Here is a 22,134-nt window from a genome sequence, read left to right on the forward strand (position 1 = left end):
ATAAATCAATTTAGATCTCATTATCATAGTTACATTTATTGGATCATGCCAGTTTTGGAGTTACTTGATCACACCCACATTTTTTTCAGGATGTGCTTTTGATCCATTAAGCTTTTTGCACCTGGTATTAGGAAAGCTTTATTATATCACTAGTTGCTTTCCCATTAAAGGCAGCAAATGTTTGATTTGTCTGCTCTACTTAGTCTGTGTTTTAACAGGATAATAGAAATAATAGAATAAAAATAATAGAATAATAGAAAATAGAATGATAGGGTTGGAAGGGACCTTGGAGGTCTTTGGATAGAGTATTCTGTCCTATCCTAAGTTGGCAGGGAATTCTACAATGAAAGGGCTTGCTTTTTCATCATTCTTCTGATGGAGGACTGAAATATCTCTGAAAAGAAATACAAGTAGTTCTTGACTTACAACAGTTTATTTAATTACAATGGCACTGAAAAAGTGACTTATGATTGTTTTTCACACTTACGACTGTTGCAGCATCCCCACAGCAATTTGATCAAAATTCAGATGGTTGTCAACTTATTTATGACAGTTGCAGTGTCCGAGGGTCAAGTGATCCCCTTTTGTGACCTTCTGACAAGCAAAGTCAATAGGGAAGCCATTGACTTAACAAGCATGTTGCTAACTTAACAACTGCAGTGACTCACTTAACAGCTGTGACATGAAAGGTCATAAAATGGGGCAAAAGACATTAACAAATGTCTCACTTAGCAACAGAAATTTTGGGCTCAATTGTGGTCATAAGTTGAGGATTACCTATAACTCTGAAGCTGGAATCCTGATTGGACAATGAGCTGTTCCAACTAAGCTTGGACAAGGAGAAGCCAAAGAAATTGACCATGTCTGCTCCAGAAGGCAGGTTCTCATGTGGAAGCCTGCAGAATCCAGAAAGACTGTGCAGGCACTTTGTAAGTAGGAGCACTGGAAGCGAAAGAAGATCAAGCTTGATTATTGTGAGCCACGTAGACATGCTTAAGACAGGCAACCATATAAACCTTTTAAACAAACGAGGTAATTTTAAACCCTCAAAATTAACTAAATAGAACAATTGATCCCTTTTTGGTTTCCTACAACACAGTACTAAAGTCTTCCCACTGACCCAGTTAAGCAAGTCGCATGAAGAAGGCATACAAATGAGAAACACTAGAACAATTATCAATCGGAGTTCCTGGGAGTCGGGCAGCATATAAATTTAAGAAATTATTATTATTATTAATTATATGCTGGATCCAAGAAGCAAAAATAGAAAAGAAATAAATTTTTATTTGTAGCTCTTAATAGCTAATACTGATAATTTAAATGGAGCATGGATAAAATCAAGAAATCAATCACATTAATAAATATATGAATTTTTCTATTCAGCACAATAAAATTTCTTATTTTAAAATGGTCATTTCTAATTTTCAGAGATAGCTCTGATTAGAATGCATTAGAATCATCTGGACAGAATAATGGTATATTATAAAAATTGCTGGATATTTTTTTTATTACTTAAATAAAAATGATAGGAAATGTACCTAAAAAGAGGTTTTGAAACATGAATTTATTTGGACTAACCTTGTTAGTTAAAATTATATATACAACTTTATTGAGAAAAATGGGTTTATTTAATAAAGACAGCTATGAAACTCTGCCCCTTCATGGATTACTGCCTTGTCGTGGCGAAGGGGCTTGCATAATTCAATGATGCTATGAGCTATGCCGTGCAGGGCCACCCAACACGGAAAGGTCATAGCACAGAGTTCTGACAAAACGTGATCCACTGGAGAAGGAAATGGCAACCCACTCCAGTATCTTTGCCATGAAAACCCTATGGACAGTACCAAAAGGCAAAATGATATGACGCTGGAAGATGAGCCCCTCAGGTCGGAAGGCGTCCAATATGCTACTTGGGAAGAGCAGAGGCTAGTACTAGTAGCGCCAGAAAGAATGAAGCGACTGGGCCAAAGCCGAAAGGATGCTCAGCTGTGGATGTGTCTGGTGGTGAAAGGAAAGTCCGATGCTGTAAAGATTTTTTCTCCATAGGAACCTGGAATGTAAGATCCATGAATCAAGGAAAGCTGGACGTGGTCAAACAAGAGATGACAAGACTGAACATTGACATCTTAGGAATCAGCGAACTAAAATGGACAGGAATGGGTGAATTTAATTCAGATGACCATCAGGTATACTACTGCGGGCAAGAATCCCTCAGAAGAAATGGAGTAGCCTTCATAGTCAATAAAAGAGTAGGAAAAGCAATACTGGGATACAATCCTCAAAATGACAGAATGATCTCAGTTCGAATCCAAGGCAAACCATTCAATATCACAGTAGTCCAAGTCTATGCCCCAACCACCAGTGCTGAAGAGGATGAAATTGACCGGTTCTATGAAGCCCTACAGCACCTTATAGAACAAACACCAAAAAATGATGTTCTTATCATCATGAGGGATTGGAATGCTAAAGTAGGAAGCCAAAAGATAACTGGAATAACAGGCAAGTTTGGCCTTGGAGTACAAAATGAAGCAGGGCACAGGCTGATAGAATTTTGTCAAGAGAATACGATGGTCATAGCAAACACTTTTCCAACAACCCAAGAGACGGCTCTACACATGGACGGTCAACACAGAAATCAGATTGACTACGTGCTCTGCAGTCAGTAAAAACAAGACCAGGAGCTGACTGTGGCTCAGACCATGAGCTTCTCATTGCAAAGTTTAGGCTTAAACTGAAGAAAGTAGGAAAAAGCAGTAGGCCACTCAGGTATGAATTAAATCATATCCCTATTGAATAAACAGTAGAGGTGACAAATAGATTTAAGGAATTAGATCTGATAGACAGAGTTCCTGAAGAACTATGGACAGAGGTTTGCAACATTGTACAAGAGGTAGCAACCAAAACCATCCCAAAGAAAAAGAAATGCAAGAAAGCAAAATGGCTGTCTGAGGAAGCTTTGCAAATAGCTGAGGAAAGGAGGGAAGTGAAAGGCAAGGGAGAAAAAGAAAGATACACCCAATTGAATGCAGAATTCCCGAGAATAGCTAGAAGGGATAAGAATGCCTTCTTAAATGAACAGTGCAAAGAAATAGAAGAAAACAATAGAATAGGGAGGACCAGAGATCTTTTCAAGAAAATTGGAGAGATGAAGGGAACGTTTAATGCAAAAATGGGCATGATAAAGGACCAAAATGGCAGGGACCTAACAGAGGCAGAAGAGATTAAGAAGAGGTGGCAAAATTACACAGAAGAACTGTACAAGAATGAGCTTAATGTCCCTGATAATCACAATAAGGTGGTCACTGACCTTGAGCCAGACATCCTAGAATGTGAAGTTGGCCTTAGAAAAGCTGAGCAACAACAAAGCTAGTGGAGGTGACAGTATTCCAGCTGAGCTATTCAAAATCTTAAAAGATGATGCAGTAAAAGTGCTACACTCAATTTGCCAGCAGATTTGGAAAACTCAACAGTGGCCACAGGATTGGAAAAGATCAGTTTACATTCCAATTCCAAAGAAAGGCAGTGCCAAAGAATGTTCAAACTACCGCACCATTGCACTCATTTCTCATGCTAGTAAAGTTATGCTTAAAATCCTACAAGCTAGACTCCAGCAGTATGTGGACTGAGAACTACCAGAAGTACAGGCAGGATTTCGAAGAGGCAGAGGAACTAGAGATCAAATTGCCAACATACGTTGGATCGTGGAGAAAGCTAGGGAGTTCCAGAAAAACATCTACTTCTGCTTCATTGACTATGCTAAAGCCTTTGATTGTGTGGATCATAACAAACTGTGGCAAGTTCTTAAAGAGATGGGCATACCAGACCATCTTATTTGTCTCTTGAGAAACCTATATGCGGGCCAAGAAGCAACAGTGAGAACTGGACACGGAACCACTGATTGGTTCAAAATTGGGAAAGGAGTCCGGCAAGGCTGTATACTGTCGCCCTGCCTATTTAACTTATATGCAGAGCACATCATGAGAAAGGCAGGGTTAGAGGAATCAAAAGGTGGAATTAAGATTTCCGGAAGAAATAACAACCTAAGATATGCAGATGATACCACTCTAATGGCAGAAAGTGAAGAAGAACTAAAGAGCCTCTTGTTGCGGGTGAAGAAGGAGAGTGCAAAACTTGGGTTGCAACTTAACATTAAGAAAACCAAGATCATGGCATCCAGCCCTCTCAATTCCTGGCAAATAGATGGGGAAGAAATGGAGGTAGTGACAGATTTTATTTTCCTGGGCTCCAAGATTACTGCAGATGGGGACTGTAGCCAAGAAATTAAAAGACCCTTGCTCTTGGGGAGGAAAGCAATGGCAAATCTAGACAGCACACTAAAAAGCAGAGACATCACCCTGTCAACAAAAGTGCGTATAGTCAAGGCTATGGTCTTCCCAGTTGCAATGTATGGCAGTGAAAGCTGGACCATAAAAAAGGCTGAGCGCCAAAGAATTGAGGCCTTTGAACTATGTTGCTGGAGAAGACTCCTGCGGGTCCCTTGGACTGCAAGGCGATCAAACCGGTCAGTCGTAGAGGAGATCAACCCTGACTGCTCTTTAGAAGGCCAGATCCTGAAGCTAAAACTCAAATACTTTGGCCATCTAATGAGAAGGAAGGACTCACTGGAGAAGAGCCTAATGCTGGGAAAGATTGAGGGCAATAGAAGAAGGGGACAACAGAGAATGAGGTGGCTAGATGGAGTCACTGAAGCAGTAGGCGTGAGCTTAAATGGACTCCAGAAGATGGTAGAGGACAGGACGGCATGGAGGAATGTTGCCCATAGGGTCGCGATGGATCAGACACGACCTCGCAGCTAACAACAATGAAACTCTGAATGTTTTAAGTATATGAGTTATTATTATAAGTTTAATATGGTAACTCAGTTGAATTTTTGAGCAAAGTGACCTGATAGCTAGTTTTCAATATAGAGAGATCTTTTGGGACACAAATGGCTAATATATGCAAGTATGTTCATATGTGAAAAGTTAAAAATTAAAAAAAATGCAGAGATTATACTTCAAATAAATAGTTTTTAAGAAATATAAAAATAAGTCTTGATTTGTGCTTTTTTCAGCGGGGGTTAATGGGGACAATCTCTAAACTTCTTAAATCTCTTAAGAGTGATTATAAAAAAACTGATGGTACATTAGGAAATCTGTTTTTCAGACACAAAGATACTGTCTTAAATATTTTTAATGCTTGAATTTTTATTTTTACATTTTGGAATTTGAATAAAATATCTGTAGTTAGTAATAATGAAATTTTAGTCTTCAAAGAATAATATTTCAGTTGGGAGGCTGTTTTAATTACTGCTGTAGTTAAATGCAAAGTCACAAACCACATAGTTTCAGCTCCTTTTTTGGTGTTCTCTCTGTGGGAATTGAAGCTATGCCATGTTCCTCAATTCTGCTATTCTGTGACCCTGTGCTGGTTGTAGTTACTGGCTTGAAAGATCAAGTATTTTTGTGAGATAATTGTCTGCAACAGGAGTTTTGTAGCAATATACATCTATGTTGGATATAATGTTATAAAAAGGTTATGTTTATGTACAGTCTGATATCTTGAAGCACATTACACTGCAGTCTTCTACAAGGACATTTTCTTGTTCTGCATCAGCATGGAAGCAATGCATCTAGACAGAGAGCTGCTACCTGTATGTAAATATCTTTTTTTCCTTTTTATCTTTTCTTATTGCTAGCATAGAAGTTGTTCTTCATAGTTTACCTTCCCAATGTGCATAATTATTTATCATCTGAAAAATGGTGCTAAAATTTAGCAGTAAATTTCAGACTGATAAAATTTGCAAAGACAAATTCATCATCATAATCTTAATGAGTTATTGTAAGTTGTTTTAGATGTAGAAAGTTAAGTGCATTAAAAATGTTTGAATGAAATGCTTTTTGTACTGCATATTAGCTAACATCTCTTTAGTGAAGGATGGGGAGGTATATCTATTATAGTGGCTTTTTGAATAGCAATTAATGGAGTAATATTTATCTAAAATATGTTTCCATTAAGATTTCTTTATCTTTCCTTTTCATTGCTTTCTTATTTCTCATTTTTATATGCTATAAAAACATTATTGATTTTGTGTGTTTTCCTGTAGATGATTTTTAATATGATAGCACTCTAGCCTGAATTGAAAATGCTGTATTTATATCACTAACAAATTTGATTCACATGCCGTTATAAAAGGATAGTCATCATTATCTTAATAGGTAATAAATAGGGGCATGTTTAATGAGAATAAACATATTGCAGCAGTTGTTTATAAATATGTAATTTAACAGGATTATGGCACAAATGCAGGCATTTCTTTAATTCCCTTTCCTGCTATTTTCTTGTGAAAAGCTTATCCCTTGAACTGTACTCTGATCAGGCAGCAAAAAATATACTTGCTTACTAACATTATTTTTTCCTGTAGCATGAATAAAAATAACATTTCAAGGTATACTGTGTAGTCAGTCAGGGGCAGAAGTTTCAATGACACATTGTAAATTAAATTGAAAGCTTCCTCCCTTTAGTGTTAGTAACAATAGCATCAGGGTCTAAGTTGTTATATTTCTCCAAGGTACTATTGGGGAAAAAAAACACATATAATTTTGCCCTTAAGATGGATTCTGAGCCATTTTGAATATGGGTTATATTATACTTGCTTATACTCACTGATTTTGGAGGGTAGGTTACAAAAATAATATTCAATAATAAATGTTCAGATGAATGCCCTCAATCAATCAAAGCCTGATGAAATAACAAGATTTACATGATTTTCTGGCATGCAAACAAGGACACTACTGGAGCCTTTGGGAGAAGCATGTTTCATAGTAAAAGAGACATCACAAATAAGACATGGAATTTCATCCAGGTCCTATGAATTTCCCAGGGAGGAGGGGCTTTCATGAAATGGCTGGATTAGCATAGACAACTATAGCAATGTAGTACCTGACACAATGCAATCTAGGTTGTAATGACTTATATCGCTCTGATGTTGATTAGAAACTAATGCAAAGAGAGTGCATTAATTCAAAATTAATGTTGTTGTAGTGATGGGATTGTTCTGGCAGCAGACTGTCTGCTATTTCTGCACTAATTGGAGCTTCTATGATATCTCCAAAGAATGAGGTGCCTGAACCTTGACCGGAAGAATTTGATGCATAAAGCTAAAAACTATTTCATTTTCTGCATATAAGTGAAAGGATATGGCTCCTATTTTTTCATCTCACTATAGAAATGGTAACTTTATGGAAAATATTCTCTGGAAATTTGATTGCATGAGTAGCTGATTGTACCTCTTTTTTTGTTTGAATTACTTCTTAATGATTTATTTTGACTTGTGGATATCCATAAGTAATAATATATCCTTAAACATAGGAAAGATGAAAAATAACACTCCTAAGTTAATACAGGCCCAATTATGTTGAAAGATTTTCCCCATCCTGTATTGGTTGTAGTATTCTGTAATGGAGATTTCTGAGTTAGTTCAATTTCTGAGTTAGTTGTTTTGATTCTGTGAATTTTAATTCTTCCAGACCTTCATCCTGATAAATGAGCCAAAAGGTTTAAAAATGAGTACGCCTTTAAATCTCAGAAAAACAGGTTTCTAACGTGTATGAATCTTTAGAATAAAATTGGAAAGAACACTTGACAAAAAGAAAACTTCTTAGCTTTAAGAGGAATAATAAGAAAAATGCCAGTACTTTCGACAGAAAGCACTTGAAAGTAGATTTAGATGTAGCCTTGATTACTATTATTCCCTCATGTACTGTATAACTTGGAAAATCAATGAAAAGAAACAGTAATTGGAATAAAAGCCTGGTGCAAAATTCAATTAAAAAGCTCTGTAATGTCTGGGAAATTTCTAAAATGGAGAAGTTACGTAATCTACAAATCAGCTTTATTCTTTTTCTTTATGAATGATGAAATTGGTTAGAGTTGCTTCATGGATTGTTATTTCTAGAGAGTACATGTTATATGTTTTACAACTTTTAAGTTTTGAAGTGACTTAACAAATACATAATTCAGGTGAACACTGGAAAATGTGTAAGATACAATATATTTAGTTCAGTTTTTTTATGTGTGAAAAAATTCAAGCTGTGTTAACTTTGTTTCTAGCTTGCTAGACAAGATGTTCACAGCAAACTATTAACAAATCCTAGAAATGTTTTATAAGTGTTAAGCAATAGATACCAAATCTGTTTTTGTTAAATACTTGTTTTATAAAACATCAATGTCAGTGCAGATTTAGATGGAAATTATTATTGGAGAGTTAAATGTTGCAACTAAGTATTGCAGATGCAACCATTCTTATGATTACCCTTTCTGAAACATTATATCTGATGGGTAGATAGATGATCTGAGAATGTTCCATAAATCTAGATTTGCAAAGGTGATAAAGTCAAGGCCTACATTTTAGAAAAGCTAATTAAATAATTGTGCTAGTGGGTTCATGTTGTATTCAGATGAAAAACAATATTCTACCCTTATTTCAAATTTTTTGTTATTGTTGGTGAGATGGAAAAATCTCAGTTGTATTATTTCAAATATTTATATTAAAAAGAAATGTATGGGAGGAAATTATGTGTCTGCTGTTAGTTAAGCCTCCCGTATAGCATATACCTGTATGCTGTTGAAAAATAACTTAGTTGGAAAAATAGGCTAACTTTTCTCACTATTACTTTTTAAAATATTTGAATATTGTAGTAGTTTCCATAATTCTCAAAATTAAAATTAGTAAAGGTAAAGGTTCCCCCGCACATGCGTGCTAGTCATTTCCAACTCTAGGGGCCGGTGCTCATCTCCGTTTCAAAGCCAAAGAGCCAGCGTTTGTCCAAGGACGTCTCCATGGTCATGTGGCCAGCATGACTAGATGCCAAAGTCTCATGGAATGCTGTTACCTTCCCACCGTAGTGGTCCCTATTTTTCTACTTGCATTTTTACGTGCTTTCGAACTGCTAGGTTGGCAGAAGCTGGGATGAGTAACAGGCGCTCACTCTGCTACGTGGCACTCGGGATTCGACCCGCCAAACTGCTGGCCTTCTAATCAACAAGCTCAGCGTCCTAACCCACTGAGCCGCCGCGTCCCTTCAAATTAAAATTACCTTATGATAATTATCTTTTATAAGACTGGAAACTGGTCTATAATGTTGGCTAATATATATACAAAGTGAAGTTCCATTTAATAAAGGTAGTTCATTGAACTATAAAAATCTAATGTACAGTTTAAGACTATATTGGTGTTCTTTTTAATTCATATTTTCTTTTTTAATCCAGCTCAAGTAATATATAATTGTAGCTTGTGAGTAATAGTGTATTTAGAGACCTTATTTTGTCTTTCAAAAAGCTGAGATTAATCTAAACAATTATCCTTAAAGCAATTGTGTAAAGTTAAGTTAAACAGTCAAGATTGACTAAGATCATGTTGTGAATTTCAAGGCTGAATACTGATCTGAAAAGAATTACCATAATGTAGATTGAAACATATATGCCACAATAGTTTTATTATTTATCTGCTATCAAATTGTTGTCAGCTCTTAGTAACTATATAGATAGCTTTTTTCTATGACATTTATCCTTAACCTGGTCTTTACTAGAATTAGAAGCATTGAGTTTTTCCCCCCTATGATGCATAATGGAATTTACAGATATGACCAATAATTTAAATGGTTTTAAAAGTTAATATATAAATTAATGAGAGATAATATCTGTCAGTGATTATTAGTTATATTTGATAAAATGGATCTTCTGAAGCAATATATTTTGGAATATTAATAATTGAGCAAAGAATCACTTAATTACTATTTTTATATAACTATTGAATTTCAAAAATCAATAAAATAGTAGATAATAGAAAAAGAAAAGGGGGGAAGCAAGAAGTTATCACTAATGTAGAACTAGAATAGTTTTGAAAAACATTACATTATGAGGCAGATTATTGGAGTTACATATTCTTTTAGTTATCTTTTTTGCCATAAAGTGATGGTTATATTCATTAATGCCATTATATTTACAGTTTAATGTTCTACATGCCTTTTAAATCTGCTAAAAAATTGGAACACCTTCCCCATGATATAAAACTCAAATTACCCCAGGGAGGTGGGAAAAGTGATGACAAATCTCACCGAGTTAAGGGAAGCTCACATTGATAATATTGGATGTGGTTTGCTGTTACAGTAATATAAAAAATATGGGGGAATGCTATGAATGCTGCCCAAGTTTAAGGATGAGAAATAAGATGTAATCTGGTTAATAATGGTACTACATATGTTTAGGTATCTGATACTAGGAATAATATCAAATAAATGGATCAGTAATATACAAATACTTCTACAGCAATTTTTGAGGTAGATTTTTAAAAAACGCAATATAGAAGTTTCACCTAACTTTTAACATTTGATTAGAAAAGATTAGTAAATTCATATAATTTGCGCAGCTTTGTTTGCATAATTTTAGGCTGACATAATGAAAGAAAGCATTGGTTCTGATAGTTTTAATGGAGCACAAGTAGTTGGTTTGTCACTTGTGGGTTGTCCTGGACTACTTCTTAAACAATAGGTGGAAACTGTAGCCAGGGAAGTCTTTATCCAGCTGTTACAAAGATACAGTGCATAAATTGTATCTCTGTTTAGACCCAGATATTGTGGATATGGTAATCTATGCCCTAATCACTTGATTGGATTACTGTCACATGCTCTATACAGGAGTTGCTTTTCAAGATGACCTGGAAAGTATAGTGTATGTGACTAGAATTTGGATGGGACATCCTATCAAGCTAAAATAACACCTATTGTGAAATCACATTTTGTGACAGTGTAAGGACCTGCCTCCGTTTCTCTACCAAGAAAACAGAACTCTGGAAACTGGCATCATTTCAAAAAGAACTTTTATTGGCAGGTACAGAAAGCAGGAAATCTAGGACTTCCCACCCAAATCAATAGGTTAAACCAGCAAAACAGTAACCCCACTCCAACTCTCCATCTGGTCAGTTCAAACAGGTCAATCCACACGTAACATCGAGTTGTGGGAAAGCAACCGATAAGGTGCCTCTCTCAAGGTTGTTAGGTCTTCTCCAGTTCCTCCCTGCGTGCTAAGATAAGGCAGATGGCCCCAAGGCATTCCCTTCACACCCCATAAAGGATACATCTACGTGCACTACAAGACCCCAGCTACCTCCCTCCCTCCATAGGAGGATGGCAGAACCCGAATAACCTAAACCCAGAGAATATGCATGATTAATAATTGAGGGTTCTGACATGCTGCCCCCACTAGAAAAATGAGAGGGCCACCTGGAGATAGAGAAAATAACAAAGAGGGAGAGAGTTGAAAAACAATGTTAGTCAGGCTTATCCAGGTAACAGGCATGGAACTTTTTTAGCAGACAGGGAGCCCTGATATGCTTTTTATGCACCCACTCATTTTGTGATGGTGGAAGTATTGGGTCGACCCATGATGTTTCCTGGAGTCTAATATCTCTTTAATTTCAAAATGTTGCTCCTCTTTCACCATAATGGGCTGTGGGGGGTGGTGGAGCTTCTGCTGGCCTTAGAGGGGATGTTCCCATTTAAACAGACTACAGTGAAATACAGGGTGGACCTGTCTCAATGGTTTTGGGAGTTTCAATTCCACTGTTATTGGGTTAATTACAAGTTTTATGGGGAAGGGTCCTACGAATTTTGGTCCTAGCTTTTTTGATGGCTGCAGGGATTTTAGAAATTTGGTTAAGAGATATACTTTTCTCCCTATTTTGAATGGTTTAGGTTTCATTCGTTTCTTATATGCCTGAACTTTATAAGCTTCCCTTGCTTCATCTAAAGCTTTTCTAACCACAGGCCAGGTGTTTTGCAGCTGTTTAATCCACTCTTTCAAAGTGGAGATGGTGGGCTCATTAACAGGTAACTCAGGCATGTGGTTGAAACTGTCGTGTTGCCACTTGGAATGATGTGTAGCTGGTACTTGAATGCACTGCATTGTTGTAAGTCAGGGCTTTTCAACCTTTTCACCCATTGTACCACTTTTAGGATATGGCAACATCCGAGTACCACCAGTCGCCTAGCAAGGTGTCAAAAACTTGACCAAAAAAAAAGAAAAGGAAAAAAGTGATGAAGTACAGGTAGTCCTTAACTTACAGCAGTTTGCTTAGTGACTGTTCTAAGTTACAATGGCACTGAAAAAAGTGCCTGCCAAGCCACAGCCGAGCAAGACACCTGCCTGCCCACCTGGCGACGCTCTTCCTCCTGTCCAAGGTTTTCATTGTTGTGAGCATTTCTGTTGAGGATTGGCAGCGGGGGTGGGGTGGGCTGGGCTGTTTGGTTTTTATTCCCCCCCCCCCTCTGCTAGGTGGTTACAGTAGGTTTTGGTCATTTCACAAGACCCTGGGACACTGTGACCGTCATAAATATGAATCAGTTGCCAAGCATCTGAATGTAAATCATAAGACCCTGGAGATGCTGCAACATTCTAATTGACCGGCACTTCTTCTGGGTTCAGAAGCACCAGGATCAGTGCTGAGTTCCAGCTGGTACCTCACACTGATCCTGGTGCTTACACTGAGCCCTGACAGTCCTGCAGCTCCAGCCATCTCTCGCTCAAGCTTGTGTGGTGCTGCCACCAGTTCAGCTCATTCTCTTCCCCCGCTACCACTTTTCTAGGATAGTCATGTACCACCTGCCAGGTGCCAATGTTCCACAAGTGGTACCTGTACCACTGTTTGAAAAGCCCTGTTGTAAGTGACTTCTGCGGCTTTTGATGCCATCGACCATGGTATCCTGCTGCGATGGCTCGAGGGGTTGGGAGTGGGAGGCACTGTTTTATGGTGGTTCTCCTCCTACTTCTCGGGTTGCTCGTATTGGCAGGGGGACAGAGATCTACCCCGAGGCCCCTCACTTGTGGGGTGCCTCAGGGGTCGGTTTTCTCTATATGAAGCCGCTGGGTGAGATCATCCATGGCTTTGGGGTGAAGTATCACCAATATGCGGATGATACCCAGTTGTTTATCTCCACCCCGAGCCAACCCAGTGATGCCCTTGATGTGATGTCCCGGTGCCTGGAGGCGGTGCAGGTCTGGATGGGAAGGAACAGGCTCAGGCTTAACCCCTCCAAGACCGAGTGGCTGTGGATACTGGCATGTCGTATTGTCCAACATGTTCCATCTCTTTTGATGGGGGGGAGGTATTGCCCCCCTCAGAAAGGGCCTGCAACTTGGGTGTCCTTCTGGATTCACGGCTTAACTTGGCAGATAATCTAACTGCTGTGACCAGGGGGGATGGAGAGCAATCCTGGATTTAAAGAAAGTAAACTTATTTGGTGTACAGGAAGTTCAAAATGCAAATGGTCCAATCCATCTTAGCAGGCATCAGAAGGGGGGACCTCCTGACATCTATCAATCTAAGCTTGTAAGCCGCCCTGAGTCTTCGGAGAAGGGCGGGATATAAATGGAATTAAAATAAATAAATAAAAATAAATAAATCTGATGGAGGCCTACCTGCACATTCCGATCCTTCCCGAGCACCGCAAATTCCTCAGGTTCTGCTATGCAGGACACCACTTTCAATACAGAGCAATCCCTCCAATGATGGGTCTCCCCAGCGATGGACAGGGGAATCTTGTTCAAGGAGTTAAACTGACTCATTCTAACATCAGATGCCAGCTTGTTTGGCTGGGGAGCGCACCTGCAATCCCAGTTGGCTGAGGGTTGGTGGTCCTAGTCAGATCTGAAGCACAACATAAATTGGTTGGACCTCAGAGCTATTCATCTGGCTCTACGCCATTTTCGCCACACTGTGGGAAGGCAACACATTCTAGTCCTCACAGACAATGGCATGGCGAAAGCCCATATCAACCGGCAAGGGGGTACCCACTCCAGGTCCCTAATGGCTGAGGCTCAATTATTAGTAACCTGGGCAGAGACCAACCTCTCATCCCTCAAGGCTGAGCACATCTTGGGAGAGATGAACCGCCAAGCAGATTTCTTGAGCAGGGCAACAGTGGACCACTCCGAGTGGCGCCTGCACCCAGCTCTCTTCAGAGAAATATCGGAGAGGTTCGGTCACCCAGCGCTGGACTTGTTCGCTACCCCAGCGAATTCCCAGCTCCCAAAATTATTCTCCCGGTTCCCGTCTCCAGGGGCAGAAAGGGTAGATGCCCTCCGCAGCCCAGAGCCCAGGGAGCTCCTGTATGCGTTCCCTCCTCTCCCTCTGATTCAGGCAGTTATTCGAAAAATACTGCAAGAACGGGCAGAGGTGATATTCATTGCTCCCCACTGGCCACGACGACCATGGTATGCTGACCTCGTAGGTCTATCGCTCCTCCGTGGAGGATACTTCAAGATCCGATCTCCCTCAGCCAGGGGGGTTCTACAACATCCAGAGCCTCAGTGGCTCCAGCTAACCGCCTGGCTTTTGAAAGGAGACTCCTAACAAAGGAGACCTACTCATTGGGCGCAATTACAGTGATTCAGGATTCAAGATGGCCTGCAACCAATAGAATTTATGATTCCACATGGAAGAATTTCTGTAACTGGTATGGGGGACACCAATTAGATCCAGCTAAAATTCCTATTCCAAGAATTTTCAATTATTTGCTGGAGGGGCTTAAGAAGGGCTTAGCACCAAATACTGTTCGCAGGCAAGTTGCTGCACTATCCATGGTGCTCACTTATGGCAACTTGGAACCCTTGGCTCAACACGCCATGGTGCGTTCCTTTGTCAGGGGAGCAGTCAACATCAAACCACCTGTGATTCACAGATATCCCTCTTGGGATCTGTCTAAGGTCTTACAGGCTCTCACATCTCCTCCATTTGAGCCCATCAGAACCTCCACTCTACGGTTCTTGACACTCAAGGTTGCCTTCTTAGAAGCCGTCACATCGGCTAGATGCATCTCAGAACTGGCAGCACTTTCAATCAGAGATGACATGTGTTTTTCATAAAAACAGGGTGGTCTTATGCTTAGACCCCTCTTTTGTCCCAAAGATCAACTCACTGTTTCACAGGGCACAGGAGATTGTGCTGCCAGATTTTTGCCCAGAGCTGTCCCATGATTTGGAACATAAATGGCATGCCTTGGATGTTCGTAGAGCCTTGCATCACTATATTAAGCGAACTGCTTCCTGTTGCAAATCTGAAGCTCTATTCGTTTTATTTCAGCCCTCTTCATTGTGTCAGAAGGTGACTGCGACTACCATAGGCAGATGGATTAGGGCTTGTATAGCAGGGGCGTACCAGACACACTCCTTGCCAGTACCAAGGTGAATTACTGCACACTCCACTTGCAGTGCCGCAACTTCAGCAGCATGGGTGACACAGGCATCAATAGAAGAGATATGCAAGGCGGCGACGTGGTCGTCTCCTTCCCCATTTGTGAGGCATTATAAGTTAGATAAGTTCACCTCATCAGATGCTTCATTTGGCAGGAGAGTTTTCCAAAGAGTAGTAACAGATAGTGGGACACAGGTCCAAACTTCTTCCTGCCCATAGGGACAGTGAGGCTTTGGTATGTCCCATTTGTGGATTCTCCACTTGTCATGCTGGAGAAGAGGCGTTGTCTTACCTGAACACCTTTTCTCAGCATGACAATGGAGAATCCACTACCCCCCCAGGGTCCATCTGGTCCTGTGTCAGGGGAAATTGAGCCACCACACTGAATACTCATCAACTGCTGCGCCTTCGTCATGACTGGGGATTCCTAGCTGGAAGAGGAGAGGCGTGGCAAAGGTTGATTGACTTAGTCTCTAGTGCAGAAAGGCAAGATCAACCCATCGGTGGATTCTCCATCATCATGCTGAGAAAAGGCGTTCAGGTAAGACAACGCCCCTTCTCTAATCAAGGAAGTCAGTTTAGCCATCTCACTAATTTCCAACATCTTCATCAATCATTCCTTTATTGTGGGTAGTGCCAAATCTTTCCACCTTTATGCATATAATAATCTTGCTAAATTATTATATTTAAAATGGAAGTTCCATGACCTTTTCCCCACCTTTTTGTCCATTGGTCCTTGCTGCCCAAAGTCTTTGAATTCAATTGTATATTAATCTTTAAAATGTTCTAAATTAGTGTATGGATTTGTGTTCAACATTTTCTAGCTTTTACATGTTCACCAAGCATGATAAAATGTCTCCTTGTATTGTTCACATTTCCAACAGGGATCCGAGGTAACTATATACATTCTAGACAACTACTCTGCCAATGATTCATCATTTTATACAATTTTTCTTTAAGGCTATAACAGTGTATAGCCAATATTTTCAGCCATATATTTCCCTATTCTTCCATTTGTATATTGCAACCAAAAATTGTAGCTCATTTTATCATGTATTCTTTTATTTGGTCTGTTCCAAATTTTAATAAAAGTTTATATATTTTGGCAATTACATGTACATCATCAGTACAGAATTCTATTTCAAAGTCAAAGTTATTTAAAACCATAAATTCTTTCATTTATTTTAAACCTTTCTAATAATTCTACATAATAAAACATTGACAAGTATATCCCTCTCTTAATAGATCTCATGATTTTATTTTACAGTCCACTTCTTGTGCTGAAACACATAGGTATTTTTGGCCTCAACCTGGTTTTGTACTATATTCTCAATATATGTCTAAGATAATGATTTTTAAAAAAAATCTACAAAGATAAAAAGCTTTGTCGCACCACAGATATCCATGCTAGTCAAATTTCACATTATGTACTTTTGACTCCAAAATCCTTCTATTTCTCAGCAGCATACACTCTTTCACCCAAACTAAACAACAAGCTGTAAAATATAATTTCAAATAAATTCAATCCTTCTCTTTCCTTTGCATCTTGTAACACCTTATATTTGACCTTTTCATGCAAATTGATATATATCCTTCTGCCATTGCTTAAATGGTACATCGTTTTTTACTTTGAAATAGTGTACTTGAAAACTCTAGTAGGCCATTCATCTTAATCATAGAAATTCTCCCCAGGAATGACAATTGCATTTTCTCCCATCTTATTTTTTAAAGTTTATTCCATGTCTTAACATAATTATTTTGAAACAACATACAGCTCATATTTATCATAGTGATACTCAAGTATTTTACCTTTTCAAAACCCATTTATTCATTAATTTTGTTTAATCTTCTGTTTTCATTTTTTTGTTAACATTTTTGTCTTCTATTTACTGCTTAATGTTAAAAACTGCTAGTGCAACAAATTCTTGTATTTTACCCATTAATGTTTCAGATCCCAAAGAATCTTCCAGAACAAACACCAATTCATCCAAAAAGCTCTAACTTATAACTTAAAAAAAACCCTTTACTCCCACAATCCTCATTCTGTCTTAAATCTCTATTCAGTATTTTCAGAACTAAAATAAACAGGAGAGGGACAATGGACAGCCTTGATTTGTTCCTTTTTGTATTTCAAATGGGCACCTTAGATCTCTATTAACAATTATTTATGCTTTCTGTGAAGTATAAATTGATTTTACCTACTTTATAAAATTCTCTTAAAAATTTATATCTTTGAAAGTCTATTTCAAACTATCAAAGACCTTTTCTGTATGTAAAAAATATCAGTGCAGCTTGTTTTTCAGTATATTGTTCCAAATATTCCAAAACGTCTAACACAGTTTTGTCTTTTAGATAAAACCCACATTGATCCTCAGGAAGAAATGCTTGCAAAATTATTTTCAGTCTTTCAGCTAGAATCATTATGAACAAATTATTCAAACTATTAAGAAACTAAGTATTGTTTCTCTTTAATTATTAATACAATATTGGCTTCTGTCCAAGTCCCTGATAACCTTCATACCTATAAGACATTGTATTTTGTAAAGGTTGTAAAAGTTCATTTTCAAAACATTAGTATAAACTTGATAATTCATCTATTCCAGGCATCTTTCCTCTTTAATCTTCTTTATAGCTTTAGAAACTTTTCTTATTGTTACAGGTCTATTCTTTGAAATGATCACAATATCCATTAATACAATATCTACTTCTTGAAGCTTCAGTATAAAGTTTCTCTTTTTTCGTAATTTATATGCCAGCCAGTTCAGTGCACAGATTTCCAACCATTATTTAAACATCCTGCCAAGAATATTGGGATCAAAGGGATACAGGATTAATGAAATACTGTTTAAATAATGCAAGATAATTTTGTTTTTATGACTGACTGTTTATAAACACATACATATTTATACTCCAGTATATAAAAAGGCAGTATGGAAGCATTTTAAAACAGATGTATATATCTTAAGTGGTAAGATAACGCACACGATTCTGCAAACTGAAATTCAACAAGAGAGTGTTGAATTTTAATCATCCTTTTTAATTTTTATATACTGCTTGTATGTTTTAATATTTTATTTGTACACCTCTCAGAGTCTCTTTGTGGGAGAATTGGGCAGTTTCAAAATTGGATGGATGGACAGACAGGACAGTGTCTTATAAAGACTTAAGATAATCCGATCTGTTAAAAAATAGCAGAGTCAAATGATCTAATCAGCATGATGGCAATCATGTGTGAGTTTGAGGGAGCTCCTGTATAAAAAGAATGTATTTGTTGTTATAATCAAATTCTAATATTCATGACACAAATGTATAGAAGTAAATTATATGTAAAACAAAGAAATGTATGCAAATCTTTGAAAACGCCTCAATCAGTCTATAAACAGGCAGATAATGTGCAAATAAATGCAACAGAGTTCAGTTGCTGTGTTCCTAGGGTAGGCCATTCCTCCTCCGTCATAAATCACCACAAAAGATTACCCTGGATATTGCAAAAAACCCTATAGCAGAGTAATGGCAAAGAATCTGCACTCTTGCTTTGTCTGCTTTTCCTGATACTTGCTATAAGGAAAACAAAGTACAAGAATGATGTGTATGGGAAGTTAACAAGAGGGAAACCATATTACCACTTATCTCAAGTTTGCCAAGTATTACCTGAATAATTTAATTGCTTTCAGATAATGCACTATGGATAGATGTGAATGAAAATGAAAAATGTTATGCTTGGAGAAAGCAAACTAATGCATTCCAATAGAAGAAGTTCATCCCAAGTATGAACGGTTGCAGGAGTTTTATGGTTTGGAGATAGTTTGGAGCCTTGAAAAAAAAAGTGTATTCTGGATTGTAGCAACAAATTCTAGGGATGGTGTCAGGTTATCTCTTTATGAACTAAAGGTTAAATAAATGTGAATCATGCAGCACAATTATCCTTAATACATAAGTAAAACACAATAGAGTGATTATAGACAGATTTTGTGTTTTGATATAACTGAGATCTTAATTTCATTGAAGTGTTATGGCCTGATCTAAAGTGATCAATTTATGCAAACAGGTCTATAATATCAGTGAATTGAAACAATTTTGTAAAGCCAGCTCAAATGTCTGGCATCTCTTTTTCCATATAGGGCTCCAATTTGTTTACCTTGCAGAGGTAAGCATTAATTTGCTAGTTTGTGAAATTAAGAGTACGGTATGATAGTTTGCACCCACTATTAGGTCTCATGTTTGGTATTGGATTGTAAATTGACCTCTTCTAATCTGTTAAGCACTCTGTTGTTCTCCAAATTTGCTGGTGTAGCTTAGTTAGGATCTTTATTGATACTTCTGTTGCTTGCCATACTTTTGTGGGTATTCTATCAATCCCTCTAGCCTTCCAACTTGGTAATGACCAGAATGCTGATTTAATTTCATCTTCTAATAGTAGAGGTTCTTATAATTAGGGAATACATGAACTGTTAAAAGTCAATATTTTAAAAATCTATATTTTAAATATTATGAATTATCAGCACATATTTTGTGAGAGACTTTTAGTGTGAGAAAAAAGAAATGGATGTAGAGCCCTGACATTAAAAATCTTTGGTTTTGATAAAGTACAGATATTTAGATATTGTGAACATAAATTATCAAACATTTGACTTAAGTAACATTTCAAGAATCTATGGCACTGTAGACATAATTATTTGCTACTTTTTAACATTACCTTGATATAAATCTAAGTAAGTACTATGTTTGGAACTGTTTGGGAGGAAAAAGACCTAATTGACTGATTTATTAGAAATATGTGTACTGTCAAAAGTATTAATAAGTGGATTTATAAGTTAAATATATATAATCATAAAACCTAATAGCTTAATATTATTTATCTGAAAAATGCATCAGAAATAATAATGGCACCAAGGGGAAATGGTTTATTTAGAATGAAAAATTTAATTTTTTTATTTTGTTCTAGGGTCATGATGAAGAAGCTGTTGTGGATACAGGCAAAATCAGCTCTACTATCAACACAAACTTTGAGAAAGAAGAATTAGAAAGTAAATATTAGCATATTTTTTTCAAATATAATTACAAGTAAATTAAATAAATTAGGAATCCCAGTACCCTATTTGTGAAACTGTAAAAAATAGTATTTTATAATTTAAAATACTATTTGGAATTTCTGGCTCTGTAGTCAGCTCATTGCATAATATTAATAAGATCTTTATATTTCAACCAAAAATTTAGTTTTGCCATGCCTGCCTCATAATATATAATCTACTTGAGAAAGGAGAAATGAACTTTCATGTACGGTAGCTGGCAGCAACATTAGCCCCACAGCTGAAGAGTTCTCTTAAGTAGTTCTCCATTTCAGACTGATATGCCTGGAAATGAAGAATAGAGTTGAAAGTTCTTGGCTGGTAATCAGTTTCCAGATGAGAATGTTATCCAGAGGGCAAACACTCTTGAACAAGAAACCTGAGTGAGCTTTTCAATTTTCTTATCCAGAGGAATTAAAAGGATTATGAAAAGCTTGCTTGCTTGATTCTTCTCTCCCATTGGTAGGCTATTTCAGTCTACACAAAAATACTGGTGCCCCCAGTGGCAGTACACTGCTATATATATTTCAGTGCAATGCAATACTGACACTGTTGAGCTGCACACATTAAGCCTGGATTTTAATAATATTTTGTTAACCCAATTGTAGTAAAATGTTTAAGGAAGCTACAGGGAGATATGTGAATACTTTACACTTTCTGCATAAAACAGCCAATTAAAATTAGGGTAGAAATATACTTACAGATACACCAGCTCCATGTTTTTCATTGTCTTTTTAACCTTTCCTTTTTGGGCTTACTTGTGGAGAATATGAATCAACTTGGTTAGATAACTGTTTACACAAGATTATATCATAGTTGAAGGAGTCAGTATAATTGAAATGTTTTATTGTATAAAATGTGATAAAAGGAAGCTCATTACCAGTTTTAATCAAACATTTTAAACTACGATTAAAATGTATAAAAAAATAATTTACACAAAGAGTTCAAGGCTTCAGCTAAATTTTTTTGAAGTGAATGAGCATTTACTTATATTAAAAATGGGGCTCCTGAAAGAACCTTGAAAAAATGACTTGTACCAGCATTTGAAGTATGATTTCAGAGCACATATAATGGGGAAGAGGCAGTTAGCTTGCATTTTACTTTGTTTTTTAATCAGATATAATTGGATTTTATAGTACTGATAATTTAGAACAATTATTTTGAAGTAACTAGCATGCCTTATTTCTTATCCTTTTGCCAAAAATATACATAAACTCAAATACATATAGCAATAATGAAATTGAAACAAAAATTATTTGGGTAGAGGCTTTTGCATGAGAGAATTCAATATTAGCATAAGGATGTCCTCAGTGTTATTTTTAAAAGAAATTACCATGAATTTTATACATTTGCATTTGTTCTATTAGAAATTAGTTACTATACTATTTTTCTGGTTCTGTAAGTATTTGTAAAAATCAGCTGTCTTGAAATTGTCTTGTGTGTATGATGTGCTATTTATATAAATGTAACAAATACTAATTTTTGAAAAACAATCTCAGTGTTAATAACCTTGGTAACCAAATACAATTTTAATTTTTGTCTACTGACCTTAGCTAAAGTCACATCTGATCAAGCCAAACAACTACCTCTGGAGCTATCTGTTCTATATTTAGTATCCTACATTATGTTAATACTGTTATATATAGTGATTTAAGCTAATACTGTAACAGGCTTTATTTGGGATTAGTGTGTTACAGCTTTTGTGCAGGTGAGCTTTCTGAAATTCAGGTAATAATTCACTTATATGCATTATACTAGGGATATTTAGCTTGTTATTGTCCAGATGGTTTGGGTGTTAGTTTTCTAAAGCTCAGC

The 22,134-nt window shown here is 37.1% G+C and overlaps 1 protein-coding gene across 3 annotated transcripts in view; it reads left to right on the top strand.

Moving 5' to 3' along the window:
• Positions 1-22,134, top strand: part of SLC4A7 (solute carrier family 4 member 7) — a 110,388-nt gene that overhangs the window by 17,208 nt on the left and 71,046 nt on the right. For all 3 annotated transcript variants that reach the window (XM_081344060.1, XM_081344058.1, XM_081344059.1), the window contains exon 2: positions 20,196-20,277. In XM_081344060.1, coding sequence (XP_081200186.1) covers positions 20,196-20,277 — 82 coding nt within the window. The remainder of the gene's footprint in view (positions 1-20,195; positions 20,278-22,134) is intronic.

This window comes from Vipera berus (genome assembly GCF_964194415.1).
Source record: "Vipera berus genome assembly, chromosome: Z".
In the NCBI taxonomy this organism is placed as follows: domain Eukaryota; kingdom Metazoa; phylum Chordata; class Lepidosauria; order Squamata; family Viperidae; genus Vipera; species Vipera berus.